The sequence below is a fragment of the Prionailurus bengalensis genome, chromosome D2 (genome assembly GCF_016509475.1).
Source record: "Prionailurus bengalensis isolate Pbe53 chromosome D2, Fcat_Pben_1.1_paternal_pri, whole genome shotgun sequence".
NCBI classification, from domain to species: domain Eukaryota; kingdom Metazoa; phylum Chordata; class Mammalia; order Carnivora; family Felidae; genus Prionailurus; species Prionailurus bengalensis.
In genome coordinates this window covers 62,958,243-62,982,979 of record NC_057351.1, presented here as the reverse complement: position 1 = coordinate 62,982,979, position 24,737 = coordinate 62,958,243, and the positions used below count along the sequence as shown (strand labels likewise).

Genomic DNA, 24,737 nt, shown 5'->3' with positions numbered 1-24,737 from the left:
CTTGCTAAAATGCATTTGTGACTCTATAGGTCTGTACGCGATGGGGTGAAATTTCTGCATTTCTGCCAAGCTCCCAGGAGATTCTGAGGCTGCTGCTCTGAGCCCCAAACTGTGAGGTGTAAGAATCTAGGACATCAAACTGGTCCCCACCGTGGGCACTTTGAACCAGCTGTTCCCTCTAGAACACTCCTCCTTCTATTCTTCTCATGATGGTGTGTCCTTTCTGCCCTTCAGAACTTGGCTCTGAGAGGCCTCTCCTGACCACCCAACCTCTCCTGTTAAAAGGATATAATTATGGGATAGTGTTTATGAAAGAAATGGATAGGGTCCTGGGTTTAGGGTGGTGGAATAGTCAACTTTGCCAACTCGTTTTCTGTCTTTGTCTCCATTGCCTAAAAGTCCCATGCGTTCTGGGTCTATGTTCTCTGTCTTCACGGCTACACACACAACTTAGCACAGTGCTTGGCACATGGTTTATCTTCAGGAAGTATTTGTTAAATGAATGAACAGATGACCTCAAAGCATGTGCTCTTTCTACCTTCATATATTATGTTCTCAAACAAAAAGACCACATTTTCACCTTGGAATATTATATCTAGAAGAGACCCCTCATAACCCATTGAATGATGGGGAGATTGGATTAAAGTCCAGACATTTCACGAAGCTGATCCCTGGCAATGATATTATTAAAACTTAAGGCATCAGGCGCCCATCCCAATCTAGAATGTTCTGTGCCTTTCTAATTTTTTTTTTCAACGTTTTTATTTTATTTTTGGGACAGAGAGAGACAGAGCATGAATGGGGGAGGGGCAGAGAGAGAGGGAGACACAGAATCGGAAACAGGCTCCAGGCTCTGAGCCATCAGCCCAGAGCCCGACGCGGGGCTCGAACTCACAGAGGGTGAGATCGTGACCTGGCTGAAGTCGGACGCTCAACCGACTGCGCCACCCAGGCGCCCCTGTTCTGTGCCTTTCTAAAGGAGAATCACTCTGTTGCCCTGGTACCAAGCAGCGGTATTTTCAAGCTTCTGTATTCCCTTCCCCACTCCAACCCCAATGAGTGTGGGCATTTAATAAGATTTACTTGTAGCTAATTTGTTAGAAAAGACCCAAAAATGGGGATGAAACATGGATGGTTTCTACCACTCCTTTTCATTCAATTCTCATTTCCTCCATGGTTGTTTTACATACATTAAGAGACGTGTCCTTGTGATTCCTACTGGTCTAACCCAGCTTAACATAATTTACAAGAACCTGAAATAAATAGATTCTATGTGAGGCAGCAAACCACAGGCTCTCTAAATACGTATAATTAAAAATTCATGCTGGCCCTTACTTTCTTCTTATCTAAATAGACATGCAGCTAACAACTTAGATTTCTTCTAATCATAAAAGTACATATTACTCATGAACTCTGGGATCAACTGTAATATTTATTAGGTGCTGGAGGCAGTCACACTATTCCTCATCACACAAGTTTGCGGACTTCAGAGCTGCAGCCAGAGTTCACTGCCTCCCCTTTTCCTGCATTCCTAGTGATACCAGTGGGGATTTGGAAAAATTTTCCCTTATAAAGAATGTTCACTTTCTTGCAATCTCTAAACAACAGGCAGATTTTTTTCAACATTTTCAACAGACGGGTGGAAAGAATTTTATGTCATAATGGGCACATTTAAAAAAAACTGTCAGGGGCGCCTGGGTGGCTCAGTCGGTTGGGCGACCAATTTCGGCTCAGGTCATGATCTCGCAGTTTGTGAGTTCGAGCCCCGCGTTGGGCTCTGTGCTGACAGCTCAGAGCCTGGATCCTATTTCGGATTCCATGTCTCCCCCCTCTCTCTAACCCTCCCCTGCTCATGCTCTGTGTCTCTCTGTCTCTCAATAATAAATAAACATAGAAACAATTTTTAAAAATTGTCAAATTGTTTTTCATTTCTTAACACATGCACTTCAAGGACTGTTGAGAATATCAGACTAAGGCCCATTTTTGCAGGTAAAAAGGTTAACAATTAAGACATTTAGGGGCATGTCTTCACCTCCGCATTCATATAGGTTTTAATAAGAGAAGGACGATGGATCAACCCAAGTCACCCATAAAAAATTCAGTTTTTGTTTGCTCCAACTGTAAGTGTTAGGAGCCTGTGGGAGAAGCTCAAAAGTATTCTTGGATAACCAGAAAAAAACAAAAACAAAAAACAGATTTACCGTATAGAAAGTCTTGTTAGGCAGAATTTTCAGAAAATAAAAGCCAGGTCATAATGATTTCTAATTACTGTCTAAAACATTGTCTAAAACTTCAGAAAACAGCTACCCAAGAATAAGATCATATGTGAGAAACAGGGTGATATTTATTTAAAGGAAGCTTGAGGCTGATGGTAGCTGTCTTCTCCTTCCCCTGGTAAGTGACCACTTGGGGCACTGAGATTGTTTTCACTGCCTGGCACACAGTGAACCCTCAGTAAATGTCTGTGGAATGAAAAGGTGGTTTGGTGAGCTAATGCTGATGATTACACAGAGACAGTTTTGTGTCTGAAAACTCAGCATGGCCAGTGATCTGGAAACAGAAACAGAACTGCCCTTTCTCTAGATGTGCTCAATGTTTGCAAACCAGGTGCAGACACTTAAATTTAAATTAATCAAAGTTAAATAAAATTTAAAGTTCAGTTTCTCAGTCATACTAGTGGTTACCATATTGGACAGTACAGGTTATGGTGCATTTAAATCATTAATACCAAAAGTTCTATTGGACAGTAATTAAAGAAACAAAGGAGCCTCTGGGAATAACGGATAAGAACCTGGCCTTTACTTGATAGGAAGCCAGCCACCTCGCATACAGCCATCACTGGAGTTCCAGGTGATGTGGAGGGAAAAAGAGACCAAAGAAATAAAAGAAAATCCAACAGGCCCTCAGCCAAAGAGCTAGAGCATTGAGAAACAAACTTCCAGAAAAGGTAGCTAGAAAAGAAAAGATAACTGATGATTGGTTACCTTAACTGACTCTACTGCTTATCCAGTTTGAGTGGTGTTTGCTTCGTGTAGCTTTAGGTTCATGATTCACTGTCAGGGACACAGAAAGAGTTGGCTGATATTTGGGGACTATAGAGGTAGAGTAATTCAGAGATGTCATTACCTGGCAGAGATTCAAGAATTCTAATGTACACATTTAGAGATGCCTATTTTAATAAGCTGACTGTCTAGGGAGTTTAGTAGAATTTATAAGAGAACAGAAAACTTCCTAAGTCATGAGATGTCTTGCCTTAGTTTGGAGATGCCTGACACAAATACGTTTTGCAGGACTTCTACCTGGCCCTTGTCCTCAGCAAGCATGGAGCTCTAGAAGCCAGATGGTGATAAATTTGGTTTAGTTGATCTTCCAGCTCTAGCAAACATCAGGCTTCCCCATAATCAAATCCTTGGATGAATAAAAGTGGGCTTTGCATGTAAGTGAAGTACATCCACAAATGGGTGTTTCCCTGACTAGTCTGTCTCTATATGGAATCTTTGCTCTCTACTTGTTCCTTTTTAAAATTTTTTTTATGTTTATTGTTGAGAGAGAGCGAGCGAGCGAGCAGGGGAGGGGCAGAGAGAGAGGGAGACACAGAATCCAAGCAGGCTCCAGGCTCTGAGCTGTCAGCACAGAGCCCAACATGGGGCTTGAACTCACGAACTGCGGGATCTTGACCTAAGCCGAAGTCGGATGCTTAACCAACTGAGCCACCCAGGAACCCCGCTCTTTACTTGTGATATGAAGGTTTGTGCCCTTCTTCAAAGGAAACATGGGCAGGTGGGTTGACATGTCTTGATCCAAGAGGACATACTGGTCTATTAATGGGTAGGAAGGTAAACCTCCTTCAGAAGGAGGACAGTGTTGAAGGATTCCTGCTGAGATGTGTACTGAGTAAAACTGGTGTTTTTAAGCCTGAGGAATCCACTAGAGAGCAGCTAAAGAGGGTTGGGGGAAAGGGTGGAGCCAAGCACCTTTCCTGCTGATTTCTTTCAAAATCTAAAAGCATTACCTTCAGGGGCCAGGAAGACTCTCAGGACTAAATTTTGCTTTCAGAATAATTAATGATGTTTTCACTTTAACCAGTGTTTCTATGAAGCACTTCTCTATGCCACTGATACAATCTTTTGTGAGCCGACCATGCGCCAGTTGGTGACACAGAAGGGACCTTTGGAAGGCATGTTATCTGTTATCTATCATAGGTTAGCGTTTTTGATTATTTAGTATGTACCAGCTATCAATATTATTACATTTGAACTGTAGAGCAAGCCTATTAAGTATCGTTGTTTTCTTCACTTTACAGATAAAGAGACTAAGGCTTAGGGAGGCAAATCCAATGGCTCAAGGCTACAAATACTAAGTAAAACTTGGGTCTATCTGATTTTCAGAGTTCATGCTCTTAACCAGGACACCTCTTGGTAGAAGTATTATACTATTCAAATAATGGTACAGCATTATTGATTTCAAGTTCATGTTTTAATAAGTATCCTGTTATGTCACCTCTCCTGTGGCCTTCAAAAGTAATATCTGAATACATGTGAAGTTTGGTTTGCCTGATCAATTGCCCTTCAGACACAGGAAAAAGAGGGAGAGGGGTAAAGGTTGAATATTTTTAGCATGCAAATTTACACAGAAAGACCAGGTGGCTGCAACACAAGGTAAGAAAGCATGTGTGTGTGTGCGTGCATGCATGTGTGTGTGTGTCCATGTGTGCACCAGATTTCTGCTGCATTTTGTCCGCTTAATCACCCTCAATGGGTGTTAAGAGGCAGAAAATATCTGAATATCCAAGACTTTACTTAAGAAATTTAGGTGAGGTCTGAAAAATCTTTCCACTTCTCTTGAAGAGAAAAAAAGAATTGATTTCATAGGCTGCCCCTTACCTTCCTAACTCTATATATCTATAAATTGGATAGAGTTCAGATTCTTAAACCCATTTATTCTTTCCTGGACCCTCCACTATTCCTGCTGTCCCCCAGTGCCAAAAAAAACTTCAGAGAATCAATTTCACATATTTAGGATTAGTGTAGGAACTCTGGTTATAGGAAGAACCAGATCCCATGAATCTAGCCCCAGTATCAAAACTGAGTGATAGTAGAGCATACCTTTTAAACTTGTAGATCAAAAATACAGCCAGGCCGACAAACACCACTGACAAGAGCATAAGCATGGCTGAGCTGCTGTGCCCGGCACTGGAGTCCACCAATGGAGCTAGGAGGAAAAAGAAGATGGCTCACTTGGAAGCTACCACATGGAGGGAGATCCCACTGGAGAAAGGAGGCCAGCTGATGTTCATCCTCATAGTCAATCTCCAACTGCCCTGCCCTGCGTGCTAACCGGGCATGGGAAGCTTGGCTTCCATGATGAAAATAGTATCCTCAATCACAGCTTCTTGGGACAAGTCAACTCTTCTACTCTGCCTGGGGACATTTACTGTTCTTGGTATGAGGTGAGCAATGTGTGTCTAGCTAAGGGGAGTAGAAGGAGGGTTTGAATGTTCTTTCTCTTAGCCTGAGTGCCTGTTGACATAATGATGGGTGGCCCATCGGGAACCTTCGATTGAATACTGATGCAGTGTTTCATTCCCCTCCTCTACACTCCTTTTGCTAAAACACTGCAGAGTGGGCACATCTGGAACCTCCACATCTGCAAAGTCTTATATTAATAAGAGCTATAATAGGCTCTCCCAGAGAGCCAGTAGTGGATGCCCAATGGGACATGCCTTTTCAAATTTCTTTTACAAATCAATCACTAGAGCTTGTCTCTGTATCAACTTAGACTTACCAGACGTAAACCAAAGGTTTTTTTTTTTTTTTTACATTACCTGATCTGACCTCCCAACCAAGATTCATGGAATTTGAGAATCATAGAAATTAAGAAACCTTGAGGACTATATATAATTTTGACCATGGCAGATTAAAAATCAATCAACCAACCAACCAACCAAGTCAAAGCCTAAGAACATTGTAGGTATTCCCCAAGGTCATACAGGGATTTAATAGCAAAGCCACTTCTAATGAAGTCTTCTTGCCACCTTGACAGGAAGCCCCAAGAAAGATGTGATTAATCTTTCTTGTAACCATCACTACACAAAAGAGCCCTGCCCTCAAAGCTATTTTCAGGGATTTGTGGAGAAGTGTCTGCTGATTATCTCCTCCCTTTTCTTCCCATTTCCCCCTGGATTCCAGCAGGCACTCACCTAATGTCAGTTGTGTGACATACACAATGACTTGAACCCCTGGCTTCAGCTCGAACTGAACCAAGTTTTGGTTTAGAGCATTAAACAGCATCTCTACAATCTGAAAGAGAGAGAGAGAGAGAGTTTCACAGGAAGACATGAAATGAAATAATGCTTCCTCGTGGAGTAAGAAACCAGGGTCAATAAGCAAACAGTGACCACATTCAATCAGAAGACAGGATATTAGGACATTTTCATCAATTTGGTTCTCACAGCTCTTGGGAGCCCTCTGTGCCCAGGGAAGTAGTTGGTGGTATTTGCTTGGGCTGGAGAGGAGAGTGAGACAGAGAGAGTATGTCCAGAGTTACTTAGTGAATTACAGTTGATAACAGACATGGATATCTCATTCAATTCCTGGTTCAGTGCTTGTTCATCCATGCCTTTCTAATTCACCATAGCACAACCTATTATGAAATGAAAGAACATCAACCCATTATTAGTTCTTTAATCTAATGAAGTAACACACACAGGGCAGAGACACCCCTGCCAGGACTAAAGCAGGCATATATGTCCCCAGCCCATTCCTCTATTTTTTTTTTCCTTTTGGAGACAATTGAAGGCAGACATCAAAGCAGAAGCTGCCTTCTTTTTATGGGATAATTTTTCCTCTTTACTTTTCCCTAGCAAGTCTCGGAACACATAACATCGATTTAATCACTCTGTAATTCCCACATGAAAGCCGAGGCCGACTTGGGCTGTTGTCCCTAACTCTTATCTGGCTGTACGCGCCTTAATATCACAGCTGCTATTCATCACCGTAATTACCTATTTATCTAAATGGATGGATATTGTAGCTTCCAAATATAGTTCACACATGCCACTTGCTATTTCAGAATAAAGAGGTCTTGTAAAAGTGATGTATGCTTTGAGAAGCTGAATTTATTTCTGGCCAACTTCGATATGCAGCCCTACAAGGCAAGGATCTGCTGCATTTTCCAGAGAAATGGACTGTGCTGGTATCTGTGCAGCTGGAAGATGACTGTGGATGGCCGTATGGAGGAGGGGATGGCCAGGTGAGTAGTATAGGGACAGAGAAGATGTCCTCAGGTGGGAGCAAATGCATGATTTGTGCTGATGTTTAGAAGCCCATTCTTACTTTAAAAAATTATTTATTTTTGAGAGAGAGCATGAGCGGGGTGGGGAGCAGAGAAAGAGAATCTTAAGCAGGCTCCACATTGTCAGTGCAGTGCCCGACCTAGGGCTCAATCTCACAAATGATGACCTGAGCTGGAACCAAGAGTTGGACGCTTAACCCACTGAGCCACCCGGGCGCCCCCTATTCTCACTTTCATTTACTTCTCCTGACTTAGCATCACAGGAAGGCGGGGGCAGTAGGTTAGTGAGGGAAAACCGGCCCCTTCACTTCAAGAATGGTGTGCCCATCACAGGAGCCACACGCCCATTTGATGAGGACAGTAAATCACCATCCCTTCGGACACGCTGCTGCCTTAGTCAAGGCAAGATGAAGCAATCCATCTCTCACCAAAGAAACATGGTTAGAAGCAGTTCATTTTCTCTCCTGAAGCAGAACTTAGGTTGACCGGGATGTTTAAGGACAAGAAGCACTTTTTCCTAGAAATAGAAAAGGAAACTCAAATTCCTCCCTCCCCCTCCTGTGTCTCCCCCAGGCCAGGTCACCAGGTGGGAGACCCGAGTAAGTTTGCAGGGATGCCAACTGTTGGAATGAGTGCTGCCAGGGACGCTTTCCCTTCTTGCGCACTGAATGTTCCAGTCTGTGCACTCGCGCTAATTCTGGGCCAGGCTGGCTGCTGGCACCGCCCTGGGGGCTGTGCAGACCCACAGGCTGCAGGGCCTATGGGAGAAAGCTCCCCTCCCTTCGTGGCTGGAAAGATCACTGTGTGCCTTCAGACTGTGGGGGGCAAGCAAGTGTCCTGGCCAAGTGTTCTGTCACTTACTTGTTCCAGGTCCTCTTCATTGCCTTTCCTCCTCTCCGTCAAGTTCTTGGGGGGAAGGATGAAGAGCTCTGCCGAAGTGGGGAGACCAGGGAACACGGCAACTAGGATCTGGTCTTCCGGGACACCGGTTACCTGCAGGGACGTTCAGACCACAGAGTGGAGCCCCGGAGCAACCGGCCTCCCCGAGTCAACCACAAGGAGCAGGGTGCACATGGGTGTAAGGCTCACGTTTGTTTTTTAAACACAGCATTTTAGGCACACATTCCAATATTCCTCTAGGCTTTCTTTCTGTTTCCCCTTAGAAGTGCTATTATTAGTTTCACTACCTCCTTTGGCTCTTACATACATTTATCCTGAAACTAAAATACTATGATGCTTTTCAAAATATTGGTTGCTGGGAACAGTGGCTAAAGCTCCTCCCCTCTTTTCCATTTTTCTGCACTATAAGAGCACTAGAGCTTCTGGCAAAAACATGGATATGCAATGCAAACAAGGAATAAGAGGTTACAAACAAATGTGGGGAAATGCAAATAAAAAATAAAAAAAAAAAAACCAAGAAACCCTATTTCACTTACAAAAGCAGGATTTTTTTTTTTAAGTTAAAATCACTAATGTCGGTGAGGCTTAAGAGGCTCCCTCATTTGTTGCTGCCAGCCCTACAAATCAATTCACTTTGCTGATTTGCTTTTCAAAAGACTACTTTAAGGCCATAAAAATATTCAGACCCTTCATTTAGTAACTGTAATTTGGAGTGTTTGTCCTAAGGAAATGATCCAAAATATAGAAAAAGCCACACACAGGAAGAAAAACATTATTTGTAATAGCAAATAAATAGAGAAAAACTCGAATTTTCAAAAAAATAAGTAAATAATGGTATAATCATCCAACAGAACGTTATTTTACCATTACGATGATAATTAGTACAGTCAGCCAACATGGAAAAACACTTATGATAGCTGCATTCTGATCTATTTCCTTATATTTCTTTGGTTACAACCCTATAAAAATAAAAATGTATAGGAGTAAAAAAGCAAAATAAAATACTAAAAGTTGTGTTAAGATGCTGAGATCGTGAGTGAAACTTTTTTTATTCCTGAGTGTTTAATAAAAGGATTATATTACTTTTTGATAAAAACTTAAAATTAAGTGCCTCTCTGGAGGCAAATTCCTGAAGAGAACAAAACTCTGAGCTCCCCCTACCCTGGAAAAGAGTATGGTTATTCTTTCCTATGTGTCCCCTGAAGGTCTTTTATCCAGAAAACCTCCTCTTCTGCTGCCAATCCAAATAGGGTAGTTTTTGATTTGTCAGAAATACCTGCCTCCTCCAAGAAGTCTCCCCTGACTATATCCACTGGCAGTAACCTCCTCCATGTTAGTCTCTCATGCCAACACTTCCAGATACCATGTCTACCATGTTTCAGGGACTTAGATCATCTCACCTGTGACATGAATATATCTGGCTGGTATAAGCTTTTCCCTGAGAAGTTCTTATGAATGCTAACCCAGACATTTCTGGGAGTCTTTGTAGTTATCTCACTGTTCTGATGATGTTTGCAGAGTACAGACTCAATAAACAGTCGCTAGACTGAATAGAAGTGGAGGGGTTGTATTCCATTTGCTCAGCTCTGATTCCTATTTGGGACTAGGCTCATAGATTGGAGTTAATTCCCAGGGATGTGATAAAAGTGAGAGCACCAACTTGCAGATAACTAACAAGCAGCAATCAGAAACCAGAAGAGTCTACCAGACACAGAGGATCCCTTGGAACTGGCCAGACATCTCCGTTTCCTGTTGGGACGCATGACCCGAAGTAGCTGAAAGTCTTGGTGTCCAAGTCTATGGGGCAAGAAGGCCTCATACTAACCAGCCAGGGGAAGCAAGTCTCCAGAGACCATTCTGGAGGGCAAAGCACAGAGGATCACCCAATGGTTGGGCTGACCCTTTGTCCCAGGGAATAGTGGTCTCAGGGGGTATCAGTCAATTAGCAACTTTGGAGAGACTCTAGACCCATCTGTCTAGATTCACTTAATCCCATCCAAAGGGACACTTGAGGGACAGATCCTCCTGAGATTTAAGACCCAGGCATCAATCAACATGTCTGATTATTATTATTTACTAGTATTATTATTACAGTTACCAAGTCATTTATTAAAAAGTTAGTATGTTTTTAATAAACACAATCATATAAAATACAACAGAATTGTGGATGTTTCTGTGAATAGGCATATAAGATCAGGGGCATTTTCATCCCTTTCTATGAAAAATGTTTTTGTAAAAAGATTTCAGATGAAGATCATCTGGTAGACAACTCCCCACAGGAATGCTCTCTTAAATCACTCTCTTTTCTTCCTCCTCCTCTTCCTCCTCCTCCCCCTCCCCCTGCTTCTTCTTCTTTCTCCTTCTTCCCCTCCCCCTCCCCCCCCTCCTCCTCCTCCTCTTCTTCCTCCTCCTCTTCTTCTTCTTCTTCTTCTTCTTCTTCTTCTTCTTCTTCTTCTCTTGCTGGCTCCTTCTCCAGGTCCTTCCCTAGATTGTCCTCCTCTGCCTTGGGGAGCATTGGCATTCATGTCTGCCCTGCATCCCAGTCACCTGGGGGGCCTAATCACCTCCACAGTCACTGCTCCACATTTCTGCCTTCAGGGGGAATATGCACTTGACCTTCAGATCCATAGTTTCAACTCCCCTTGTTATCTCACCCAACTGCTCCTCATGTGCTCCAAACTCACATACAAGATCATACTATTACCGTTCCTCAAGCATGTTTCTCCTACATGGCCTAAGGGCAAGGCCATCACCCCTCTCCTCTTGGAATCAAAAAGCTTCTCTCTCCCTCTCATTCACACTATATTCTATTAGTCATCAATTCTACTGTTCAACTTCCTAAGTGGCTTTTGAATCTTTCCTCTTCAAGATCTTGTTATCTCTGGTCTAGAGAACTATAGCACTCTTTTAACTGGTCATCTTTTGTGAAATTTATTCCCTACCTTATTCACTTCCTACCTCAGCAGCCCAACCTCTGCACCGTTACCAAAATGAGGGTCTGAATATAAATGAATCTATTCTCAGTATTTTTTGCTTAAATAAGAAAATCCAGTTCCCACTGCCTACCAGATGTATGTCAGACCCCTTTTAGCTTCTGTGATGCTTCACAAGCTGCCCTAACCATTCTAGCTCAAGTATAGTCATACTTGCCTTAGAACCTATAGACTTGCTACACTAAACTCTATCATTTCCCCAATATGCTCCACTCTTTCAATAGTCCATGGCCTGCACATACTGTTCATTCTACCTGAAAGACACCACAAACTCTGTTAACCATTATGTGCTCTTTAAAACAGAGTTCAAGTATTCCCTACAAAGACCATCCTAATAGCTCACAAGTATTAATCAAATCACAAATAATGTGCTAATCCTGCATTTGTCTGGGTAGAGTGAATCCTACTTTTCGTCATGCTCTTTTGTAATGCTGACCATGCCTCTGCCATAGAACTAATCATGTTAGACTTATCTCTGCATTTGAAAACCCATGTTGTACTCATCATTATGTTCTAGTGCCTAGTTCTGAGAAAAGGGTTAACAGAACCCTTTCAAAGCTCTCTAAGGCCAGTATGGCCTTGGGTTAACTCTAGAACTCTATTACCCTGAAGGTATGTTCTTTATTCTGGCTTGTAGCCTTCTGATCGTCACGTATAGCCAATGGTAGTCTTGTGAGTCCACATATGTGGTTAAGAAACCCCTTTGGTGGGCAAAGAACAAGCCTAGTGAATGATAATATCTGTATAGATTCAATGAGTGCCCCCATCCATTAGTTCATTAAAGGGGTAAAGCTCTTGTCTTAGAAAAATTTGGTATATAGACAGGGCCAATTCCCATCCTCAAACACTGGTTCCCATCTCTCTCTGTGTGTGTCTCTCCTCCACTGTCCCCACTTCCCTCCATCCTTGCTTTACCCTCCTGATTCTTGTCTCTCTTTTTACAGAGAATTCTCATATAACTGTAGAATGGTGGTTTTAACCCATGAAAATTTATTCTAGACCAGACACTCTGTTTTTTTTTCTTTATACACTAACACGTAAGCAAAGATAAAACCAACTTACTTTAACCAGAGCTCTCTTGATGACATTGCCAATATCTTGCCTCCACTCAGGAATGTCAGGGTTGTGGTAATCCAGGTTTGGAGAGAAGGACAACAGTTGGGACTGGAAGTATTCTGCAAGGAGAGAGGGTGTGTGAGTGGGGCTGAGAGAGGGGTGGTGGATTAGCAGATGGCATGATCACTGTGCTTTAGGGAAAGGGTCCAGTCTTCTACGTGGCCTCAACTAAAATTCCTTCTTATCAGTGTGTTTCTTGGCTTCTGAAAAGAAGGTGGAGCTTGGTGACTGGAAGTGGATTTGTGCTCCTACCAGGTAAGAGTTCCTAGCATCTTAACTGAAATGAAAGATAAATATGAAACTCCAGAAGAAGGAGGCATTTGTTACCGTCGGCGGTATCATGTAGAGCCAACGATAAAGTATTTACAACCTGTGCTTGTTTGAATGGAAACTTGTCACTTGCCCTCCCTCATTTCCTGTGACCTTCCTCCTAGAAACTGTCAGGGGATTAGATTGAAACCCTGTGTGTAGGGTGTGGGCCATGTTCAGTTTCTTGATGTGGCTGATGGATACAGAGGTCTGTTTATGTTGTGGCAAGTCATGAAACTAAACACTTATGATCTGTGTACTCTTCTGCATTAAATCTACACTTCAAATAGAGGCGCCTGGGTGGCTCTGTCAGTTGAGCATCTGACTCTTGATTTCAGCTCAGGTCATGATCCCAGGATCATGGGATTGAGCCCTGTGTTGGGCTCTGTACTGGGTGTGAAGCCTGCTTGGAATTCTCTCTCCCTTCCTCTGCCCTTCTCCCTGGCTCACACTTGCTCTCTCTCTCTCTCTCTAAAATAAAAAATTAAAAAAATGTACACTTCAATAACAATGTTTGCTTAAAAAAGGCTTCCAGCTGCCTGATGAGAGAGCCAGAGTATCAAATTTTCAGAGATGTAGGAAAAGGCACCCACCTGAAGTAAGGCTGAAGAAATATGGTCTGAGTCAGAGGATCACATACCTTAGTACAACCTTTTAGAAAACCCCAGGTATAGTAGTAGTCTTTAGGTGCCTGGGGGAGGTTGTGTGGGATGGTGCTAGAAGAAAATGTGATTAAAATAAATTCAATAGCTAGGAATGGTTCTCCAGGATTGAGAACAGCATGGTAGCCCTATTTACCACTCTTCTTTCTAGCTCTGCCCTCATATTCTTAGTCTTGTTTTTGAGCCTTTGCAGCCAAGGATGTTAGAATTTCCAACAATTGGTTATGTGTAGTTAATCTCAGTAATTTATCTATGAGTTCTGCAAGGTCAGGGGCATGACTCCTCTTTTGAGATCACCGGTGCCCATGGCCACAAATGGTAGGTGATGCATACATGTTGTAGATACTTCAGCAGGACATCAGATATAGATGGTTCTATGATAGTCTTTCTAGCTTGGTGTCCTTTCACTTATTATATGTCTTTGTCTAATGAGAACCCTGTCAGGATGTGATGCAGTTACTTCTAGGGGAGTAATAAGGGCTTTTCTATGCCATTCTGTGCCGGTTTCTCTTAACCTCAGTGTCTATTCAGGAACAAGGTAGAAAGTGTGTTTGGAAAACTTGCTGACCTATGTAATTTTTTCCCAGCCTGAAGAATTTCCAAAGCAGTCAGGGATTGCCATCAGGGTGAGCAGAGAGGACTGGTTGAGCAGGAGGGGGCATCACAGAACAATTTTTAGGGCTTACCATGAACAGCGATATCTTTTGTGTCCTGAATAAGGGCATTTCCAGCAGCCACCTGGACAGTGATGCTGTTGGTTCCCTCTGCCAGGAAGGTGAAGGAAATGCTGCTATCCAGGGTGATGAGGGGCTGAAAGACAAGAGTAGGAATACCCACTTAGTCCTCTGTGGGATATCAGATTTTCTTCCTTTCTTATAAATCTCAGACTGTCACAAATCTGCATAGTATTTGTGTATCCCCAAGGGATCCTCACTTGAAAAGGGGAAGAAGAAAATGACTTTTCATAGCTTCCAAAAACTGTGATTATAGCCGGTATCCAGGAAGAGTACTAATATCCTTGAAATGGACTGTAACATGTAATCTTGAAAGATGAAGATAAGATTGGACACTCTGGATTTTGCACATCACTCTGGTCCTTCTCCAGGGGCCAAGTAGAAGCAACATTAGTAACATATTCCAGCTGGCTCTGGAAACAGATCATTTATTTCTCTTCTCCAATATTCTGTGTCAACTGCATTTTCTCCTATATGCCACTGGACTATAAGACCTTTCAGGGACGTGATCACACTTTATTTACTTCTGTATCTCCATCCTTCTGTATCTCCATCATTGGCACACTGCCCTCATATAGTAGAATATATATGTAAGTTGGATGCATGGTCAGATCACTGGCTTTTTGTTTTATTCTGTGTTTTCCATTGCCAGGCACTCCTAGCATTTTAAGTAGGTTGGAAAACATATAAACATACACATCTATGACCATTTTAGTTATTTTCTTCTGCTTTATTTTCATAACATATGGAGCTTCCCAAGGAGAGAAACAGAATAATTATATTATTTTCCTGAGAATTAGGATCTTGATATAATTAGGTGCTTATCAAAGAGAAGTATGAAGATCCTGAGGTTCAAGAGTCATTATTCGGTGGTCATCTTAAGCCTGTGCCTGTCCAAGTTCCTGTTGTTTATGAGATAAGACATAACAGGAGAAGGCTGCTGTAAGGCAGCTCTTAAAGAGAGGTCACAAACACAGATGAGCAGACTCCCTCTCTTCTTTGTATGTCAGGACAACAATGGGATGGAGACCAAGAATGTAGTCAGTTGGGGATGCATAGAGCAGCTCTTTAAGGGGGTGAGTATGGGTCAGCACTTACATAGCACACGCATTCACTCTAAACTAGACATGGCCTAGATGTGTGTGTCAGAGCCCTGCAGAGGCTCAAAGATGCAGCTTTCAGGCAGTGTCTCTGCGGCAAGACTGGAATTCCTTTCTAGCTCACAATTTTCAAGTGGGCTTCTGAAACATAATTTGATTTCTTCTGCTTTAAAATTCTGGACTCAGACAGACTACCATTGCACCACAAGTATTATGCTAAGTAAAATAAGTCAGTCAGAGAATGAAAAATAACATATGATTTCATTCATGTGTGGAATATAAGAAACAAAACAAATGAGCACAGGGGGGACAAAAGAGAGAGGCATGCCAAGACACAGACTCTTAACTACAGAGAACCAATTGATGGTTTACCAGAAGGGAGGTGGTGGTGGGTTAAATAGGTGATGGGGATTAAGGAGTGCACTTGTTGTGATGGCAGCGAGTAACACAGGGAGGTGTTGAGTCACTATATTGTACACTTGAAAGTAATATTACAGTGTATGTTACCTAACTGGAATTTAAATTAACAATTTATTTAATTGTATGCTTGAAACTAATATGTTGCTATATGTTAGATAACTAGAATTTAAATTAAAACTTAAAAAATAAAATAATAAGGGGGCGCCTGGGTGGCGCAGTCAGTTAAGCATCCGACTTCAGCCAGGTCACGATCTTGCGGTCCGTGGGTTCGAGCCCCGCGTCGGGCTCTGGGCTGATGGCTCAGAGCCTGGAGCCTGTTTCCGATTCTGTGTCTCCCTCTCTCTCTGCCCCTCCCCCGTTCATGCTCTGTCTCTCTCTGTCCCAAAAATAAATAAACGTTAAAAAATAAAATAAAATAATAAAATAGAATAGAATAGAATAAAATAAAATAAAATAATAAAGTATAAAATAAAATAAAAATAAAATTATGTAACTCCATTATTTTATGGCCAGGCAGATAGCTGGAGTTGGGCAAGATTAGAGATATTGCCTTAAGCTTGTGACACACTTTCTTTTTTGTTTGCTACATGAAAGAAGTGAGTGTAGAAATAGATACACTCTTTCTTTTAAGGACAGATCCCAGAGTTCAAGTATTAAGACTCAGCAACAATATACACAAAGGTACAGCCTTCTGAATAAAACAATGAATCAGTTGCAAGTAGGTTCTGTGATGTATGTCAACTCCCATGGGCAGATGGTTGGTGTTTAGTGTCCTGTGTTGAGAAGGAAGCTGAAGTCAAGTTGGGTTCAGTACACCAGTGTTGGCTATGACCATGGAATAACAATATGTACACCACAGAACTGCCATCTCTAGTGTAAGAAGAACAAAGATTTGAAACTCTGGCTTTATTAAATTAATGTTGTAATAAATTACCTTGGGCAAAGTTTGTCCCCATTATGGGCCTTCGTACTTTATCTGTTAAATGAAAGCTTTGGGTCAGAAGAGCTGTGAGAACTTATTCAACAATCAGAATACAGAGGATTGATGAATGGCTTTTGGCAAACTTTCTAGTCCCTACTGGTCAACCCATTCCATCTTATCTGTTAGGAGACTTTCAACTGCTTCATCACCTAGTCATATTTTTTGGACATACCCAACTGAATGGCTAAATTTTCTTTAAAAATGATAATATAAAACATTAATAAGGATGCAGAGCCACTGGAACTCTCATACATTTTTTGGTGGGCTGTGAAATGACACAACAACTTAGGGAAAAGTTTAGTTTTATAAGAAACTGCAACAATTTTTCCAAAGTAATTGTACCATTTTCTGTTTTATGACTTAGCAATTTCAGTCCTGAGAATTTAGTCAAGAGAAAATAAAACGTATGTCCACAAATAAACAAAAATGTTCATGGAAGCTTATTCATAATAGCCCCAAGATGGAAACAGCCCAGGAACTCCCCAATAGGAAAATAATAAAAAAAAGCCATAGTGTATTCACACAATGAACATAAAGGAAAAAAATACTGATATATACAACAGCCTAGATAAATCCCAAACCTATAAGAAAGAAACCTTACATAAAAGATTTCATATGGATGAAGTTCTAGAACAGGCAAATCTAATCTATGATGGAAAACAAAGCAGCAGTTGGTTTTGGGGATTGGGGGTGAGTATTGACTAAGAAAGGGAATGAGAGAACCTTTTGGAGTGATGGTAATACTATGTATTTTGACAGGAGTTTGGGTTACATGTGAATGTGTTTGTCAAAACCTAGAAAGTGCACACTTCAGATTTGTGCATTTCATTATTGATACATTTTACACTGTCATGGGGAAGCAAATACTGCACTCTAGTTAATGACTTGCAAGCTTAAGCATCGAGGACAAAGTATATTGGTGTCTAAATTTGAAATAAGTCAAAAATTAAGATCAATTGATGGATGGACAGAACAGAAAGGGAGACAGGTGGTAAAACAAGCATAGTAAATGTTAATGGTAGCTACAGCCGGTGGGTATATGGATGTTCACTGTAAAATTATTTCAACTTTAGTGTATATTTGAAGTTTTCCATAATAAAATGTTGGGAGAGAAAACATGAAAGGAGCAATCAATATGATTTTACTTTTCCTGATTCCATGAATGACTCTCTCTGATCGTGGCTATATTCTATTGTCCTCCATTTTGGTTCTCTACCCTCAGCTATCATCTTCCCACCTCTCATCACCAGGCATTTTTCTACCTTCACAGTGTTCTCTTCATGAAACGTTCACTACTTCCTTGTCATCTTCCTTAGCTGTCAGTGGTCTATTTGTGCCCCCTTCCTTTCTCTACACACTCCTGTAACCTTAGACTTGGGTAGCTGCAATCTGTCAGGCAAAGGCACCTCTTTTGAGAGTGGTGAAATTCCTCTTGTCCCTGAATATTTGATCTTCTCTCCATCTGGCTGTTTCCCTAGGAGATCCAGGGACCAAACAAGGGTGCAGGGCTGCAGGACAAAGGGAATGCCATCTGTGGTGGGAGAGAGTGTGCTATCCTACCAGCCAGTCAGGGCTCTGAGTCACAGCAAATAGTGCTGAATGGGAACACTTGGTCCCCAGATGGCAGACCACAAGCTTCCATACTAGGGAAGAGGCAGGAGCTAATTTTGTTTTCCAAATTGCTTTTGTTTTTCATCAATTGATATGGCATCATGGCTGATTTCACCTTCCTTGCAAACCTGGAACACTCAACAGGATTCCTGAATTCTTTGTTGGCTACCGATATCTAGTGCGCAATGCTAAATTAAATCAAGTATTTTAAGGTTCATTTACTAAATCTATTAGGCAAGCAGAAACATTTATTAAGCCAGACCTCTGTTAATCCCAGCAAATTGGCCTTTCAGAGCCCTACAAATCTAACAGGCAGCCGATTGACTTCTCTATCTCTGTGCCTTGTCCAAGCTGCAGTGGCAGCCCACAGTGAGACCCTTTGGAATAATACCTCATTCCTGCCTGGGTTGTGGGATACATCCCTGCCCACAGAGAATCCCTCATGTGTGACAGGTCACATATTATCCACTGAGCCCAGAAAGATATTGACAAAACTCTGAGTGACTATTTAGTTATGACATTTCCACTTGACTAATGGAACAAGGAGCTTCAGGGAAACCTTTGGATGCAGCCTATACCAGTTTCCCAGATGCTGTAAGTCAAGTTAATATTGAACATAATAAAACCTCTACAATTTAAATATATACTTTTATAAAAGCTACCATTACCAAATTGGAAAGACTATGCAATGACTATGCCTGCCTTACTTAAAACCTTCAGCAGATTATATAGTTACATGTAAAATGTGTTCATCATATGAAGTTGAAAAGGTAGAATACATAATTGAGGACATACTATGATTAGACCTATGTAAAAAAAAAACCTAAAATATATACAAAGACCAGCAAAATAGCATCTATACAGGTGTTAGGACTAAGGAATTAATGTGAAAATTCATAGGGGAAAAATTCACTCAAACACACAACACACACACAAACACATCAAAAAGCTCATCAAAAGTATCACTGTTCATGAATCTGATTCTATCTTCTGTCATCCTATTGTAAATCTGAATTTCTATGACAAAAAACAAAAAACAAAAAAACATCCATTTGTGCCATTGAAAGCCACCTGTCACCTATCTTCCCTACCTTTCAGTGTCTTGTCTCATTTCTACCAAAATGGACCCTCTGTTTTGTCTGAATCAGTCTACACAGAATACAACCATTCCTTACTTTTCCATACAAATCTCTTTCCCCTTCTCTGCCTCAATTCTGTTTCTTCAATGCCAGGTTAAGACCAACTTCATATGTGACTCACTCCATGACCAACAAGGTGTACATCCATCACCACCTAGGCTGCTTGACTGGGCCAATAATATTACATCCCTACCACCTTCCCTTATAGTACCTATGCCTTCATATTCTCCAGAAGATCGCTTCTGAAAGATAACAAATGGAATTTACACAGATTTGTATTCCTCAAAACATCTAGCACAAAATATGGGCTCTTGAATGAGATCTATGGAGCTACGGATGCAATTTCACATCTCCTGTGATAGGTTTGCAGGTATATGAGACTATTGCTGGATTTGAGGAATGTTTATTCTCTTCTATTTACTTGTACATCACATGGGCTCGCCAATCATTGCATCTGTGTTCATCATGCCTTCTCATTTGAACTTTGATCTCCTTGAAGGTAGGGACAATGTTGTATGTGTTCCTCTATTCCTGACACCACCGAATGAAGGGCTAGGTATAAAGGCAGGGGTGAGCTGATTCTTGATTTAATTCAACCATCTGGGTAAACTTGCATAATTCACTCAGTCACAACTCTCTCTCTCTCTCTCTCTCTCTCTCTCTCTCTCTCTCTCACACACACACACACACACACCCATAAAACATTACTTTACAAGGTTATTAGCCTAAGTGTTTTCTCTGAAAAATGGGATAATTTTCTCCATCAGTAATGTTCTAATGATTAAATAAAATGATGTGTATCAACAGCCTCCTACAAAGCTGTAGTAGAAATAAATGCCTGAAATTAGTACTAGCTCCTGGGGTGCCTGGGTGGCTCAGTCAGTTAAGTGTCCGACTTCAGCTCAGGCCATGATCTCATGGTTCATGAGTTTGAATCCCGCATCAGGCTCTGTGCTGACAGCTCAGAGCCTGGAGCATGCTTTGGATTCCGTGTCTCCCTCTTTCTCTGCTCCTCCCCTGCTCGTGCTCTGTCTCTCTCTCTCTCAAAAATAAACATTAAAAAAATTAGCACTATCTCCTTTTACAGATCAGTTTGCTAGTTAATGGGAACCAAATAGCATCAAGTCAGATACAGGAGTACTGATGCATAGGGGCACTTGTACCCCAATGTTTATAGCAGCACTCTCAACAATAGCCAAATTGTGGAAAGAGCCTAAATGTCCATCAACTGATGAATGGATAAAGAAATTGTGGTTTATATACACAATGGAGTACTACATGGCAATGAGAAAGAACAAAATATGGCCCTTTGTAGCAACGTGGATGGAACTGGAGAGTGTGATGCTGAGTTAAATAAGCCATACAGAGAAAGACAGATACCATATGTTTTCACTCTTATGTGGATCCTGAGAAACTTAACAGAAACCCATGGGGGAGGGGAGGGGAAAAAAAAAAAAAGAGGTTAGAGTGGGAGAGAGCCAAAGCATAAGAGACTCTTGAAAACTGAGAACTGAGGGTTGATGGGGGGTGGGAGGGAGGGGAGGGTGGGTGATGGGTATTGAGGAGGGCACCTTTTGGTTTTTTTTTGTTTGTTTGTTTGGTTTTTTTCAACGTTTATTTATTTTGGGGACAGAGAGAGACAGAGCATGAACGGGGGAGGGGCAGAGAGAGAGGGAGACACAGAATTGGAAACAGGCTCCAGGCTCTGAGCCATCAGCCCAGAGCCCGATGCGGGGCTCAAACTCACGGACCGTGAGATCGTGACCTGGCTGAAGTCGGTCGCTTAACCGACTGCGCCACCCAGGCGCCCCAAAGGAGGGCACCTTTTGGGATGAGCACTGGGTGTTGTATGGAAACCAATTTGACAATAAATTTCATATATTAAAAAAAAATAAACTTAGTTAAATTAAAAACAAACAAAAAAACAAACAGCACCAAGTCAGAGCCCTCAGCAAAACATTCAAAGACACTCATTAACTTGCCAGTCAAATATAATGCTCACTGATCAATTGGGCAATGAGGCCCCCTTGATATGCTTCTGGTATGGTGCTAGCAAAAACAAAACAAAACAAAACAAAACAAAACAAAACAAAACAAAACTGAAAATATATCTCTTTCACCTGGACCAAATAACCATTCTTAGATGGGGGAGAGAAATCTAGGAAACCAAGTCAGATACACCATTGAAATGTAGATGCCACTGATGCAAATGACAAGCACCACCCTGACTGATATTTTCAAGGGCTATTAGATACATTCTAAGTACATCTAAGTTACTAATATTAATTATTACTGGTTACTACTTGTTCACTATTAGTTACTAATAGTTACTACTATTATTACTCTGATGTTACAAAGACCAAAACTGAGGTTCAGAGAAATTGCATGATTGACTATACACATACAGCCAAGAAGAATCTGATTCTGGACTGCAACCCAGATTTATTATTTTAAAACTGCTCTATTCTGGGCATTTGTGTAGCACTTCATGCTCAAGCTTATAGGTGGAAATTCCTAACCAAAGAAGACCTCAGGTTACCATCAACCCAAACCAAAACAAAACTGTAATGCCGTTCTGTAATTTAAAATTTCTCTTCTCCTAATATGGCATAATATAGATTAGCTAGATGTATATTTCAAATAATAACTCAGTGATGTCTGTGGATTAGATATTAGTATCCTTGCTCTACAGAGAGAAAAAGCACTGATATTTAGATCAGGTGATTTGTTTAAGCAAACAAAGATAATCATTAGAGAAACAGAAACCTGACTCCCCACTTCTGTGTTTATTTACCAAAATTTAAGAAACTAGATTAAGTAACTGCATTAAGTAGATTAGATTAACTACTAGTCTAGATTAACTAGACTAGATTAAGTAACTAGTAAAGCCTTAAGTAACTAGTAAAAGCCTTAGAATTCAGGTCTTAGAATACTCAAAGGAAAAAAAAACATATTCAAAGGGGAAAAATGGTGCTGTAGAGAAACACTGTGTCTCCAGCTCCTTGTGGGCTGTTGAGTAAATCACTGTGTTGACAACTGCGAAGAACTTCTCTCCTTGAGCACAGCAGCCTCAGTAAAGATCACCTGGTAAATGAACACTAACAGCAAAGAATTCCCTGGCCTGACAGCCAAAAGTTCTCAGCAGATAAAGGCACTTAAAATCCTCTGTTTCTAATTTTCTCCTCCCAAATGATTTTCTCTTTCTTCTTTCACTATATATGCCTGCTGGTGATTGAAGAAAGATTTTAGGGTCTGTAACCTCTAGAAGACAAACAGAGCGATGCAGCTAATGCATCCTGGGGCTGGGGTGGTGCATGGTAGATGGGAGCTAGGAGACCTGGCTCCACAATTAACCAGATGTTTGACCTTGGGATGCTCGTCTCACACAGGGAACTTCACTTCTTTAATGTACCAAATGGGGATCTTAATAACTAACTTCTGTATCTCTTGTCCTGGTGAATAATCTTTCCAGAAATGCAAAAGCATCACAACCTATATTAAGAAACTGACTTGAAAGTATACAGCATGAACAATGCAAACAGAAAAGGGTCCCTTGGGTCCATAAGTCTGTCTTTTATCAACCCATCCTAACTCCAAGTTTTTATAAAAAGCATCCATTTAGTGAGTACCTAGCATGTACTAGGGAGATACATAGCACCTTATTTAATTTTCACAACAATTAAGATGATATAGGCATTATTCTCTCCAATTTGTGCTGACTGAATTAAATTTTAGGTCAAGTGACCTCATCAAGCTCACACAGCTGGTACTGTCACTGTGACTCCAAGGTCCATGTTTTCATCACAATGTCATGCCGCCTCCCTAAAAAAGAGCAGGGTGAATCATCTCCCACTCTTACCATGCAGGGACTGAAGTTCTTTTTGGTCATCTCGAAACAAACAAAGCCATCATTGTTCATTTCTTTTTCAAAGGAATGACTACATAGAACTGAATACTTGCTTCCACTTTCTTGAGATATCCAGCATTTCCAAGTGTGATACGATACCTTTCTTACTTTTTTTTAAGTTTTTTTTTTAACGTTTATTTATTTTTGAGACAGAGAGAGACACAGCATGAATGGGGGAGGGTCAGAGAGAGGGAGACATAGAATCTGAAACAGGCTCCAGGCTCTGAGCTGTCAGCACAGAGCCCGACGCGGGGCTAGAACTCACGGACCGCGAGATCATGACCTGAGCCGAAGTCGGCTGCTTAACCGACCGAGCCACCCAGGCGCCCCTCTTTCTTACTTTTTAAAAATGAAAGGTCTAAGATGGTTAATGCCAATCACATCAAGAATGACCAAGCAAAATGTAGACAAAATCAGGAATGGAGAAAAACATGAAGCCCTTACATTTAGAGACCCTCAGCCTAACTGCTCCCAGCTCCTATTATGCAAGTGTAGTCACTGTTGACACAAGTATCACCGTCACCAGTTGCGGGGTGTAGGGAGGATGTGCCAAGTTCAGAGTTTAGCCCTCTTAGTCCCCTTCTTAGAGGCTTGGCAGCATCAGTCTAAAAAAGAACCTAAAGAAAACCCTGGGCTTCATAGAACATCTAGTAGGTCTTGGAGAAGGGTTCTTTACATGCATTATTTGATTTGCTTTTCACATCTCTGTATTTAGAGATATAATTCACATTTCCAGATGGAATCACAAGATCTCAGAGATGCTAAGTGGCTTCCTTTACATAGCTAGTGTGTGGAGAGCCCAGGATTAAAAAAAAAAAAATAGAGCAAATGAAGTTTTAGAAATACTGATTATGGAAGTAGGTTTGTATAGCTTCTCAGAGTACTCTTTCTTCCTCAGGATTGTTTGAACTTTCCCTACTATAATAATGAATCCGGTATAGAGACGTATGTGATATTCAATTATGTGGATTCATAGATTCAGGAAGTACTCCCTATTGCCCACATCTCTGATGTCCCCAACGTCAACATGGACGCTGGAAGATAGAAGAATTCAGCACAGATCTACTCAGACATGGATCAGAAAGGGCCGAACCTTTGTGCTATTGCCAAACCACCAGAAATAGGTGAGGGTCCCCAGTTGACTGGGCCACACAACCGCACTGATGTTGACCTCCTTATTTCTTATAGCAACAAATGGAACTCGGAGATGAACATGCTCCACGGGACCTGTGGGAACAAGGAAAACAATATGAGTGTTTATATCCTGGGAATAAACGAACTTCATCGCACTCCCAGATTCTTAATCTTAACCCCTATTACCATAAACTATAGTAAAACAAGGATCACAAACTCACAAATGTTGAGATGTGGGTGTGTGCTTGAAATAAAGCACCTTGTATAAAAGGGAACATAAATCAGACTTAAGACTTTTTGAATGACATCTGAAATACATTTACATCTGATGTGCCTAACCATGAATACTTATGAACCTCCAATCCAAGGACAAAGCCAGTTTATTAGACACTTAGCCAATAAATAGGAAGATAAACAGCAGTCTCTTTCATTTCTGA

At 41.3% G+C, this 24,737-nt stretch overlaps 1 protein-coding gene across 1 annotated transcript in view; it reads right to left on the bottom strand.

Moving 5' to 3' along the window:
* Positions 1-24,737, bottom strand: part of SORCS3 (sortilin related VPS10 domain containing receptor 3) — a 591,280-nt gene that overhangs the window by 2,491 nt on the left and 564,052 nt on the right. Inside the window, exons 20-25 of the mRNA XM_043597460.1 lie at positions 24,260-24,393; positions 13,960-14,083; positions 12,249-12,361; positions 8,155-8,286; positions 6,200-6,299; positions 5,106-5,211 (exon numbers count right to left, since the gene is read on the bottom strand). Of these exons, the coding sequence (XP_043453395.1) occupies positions 5,106-5,211; positions 6,200-6,299; positions 8,155-8,286; positions 12,249-12,361; positions 13,960-14,083; positions 24,260-24,393 (709 nt within the window). The remainder of the gene's footprint in view (positions 1-5,105; positions 5,212-6,199; positions 6,300-8,154; positions 8,287-12,248; positions 12,362-13,959; positions 14,084-24,259; positions 24,394-24,737) is intronic.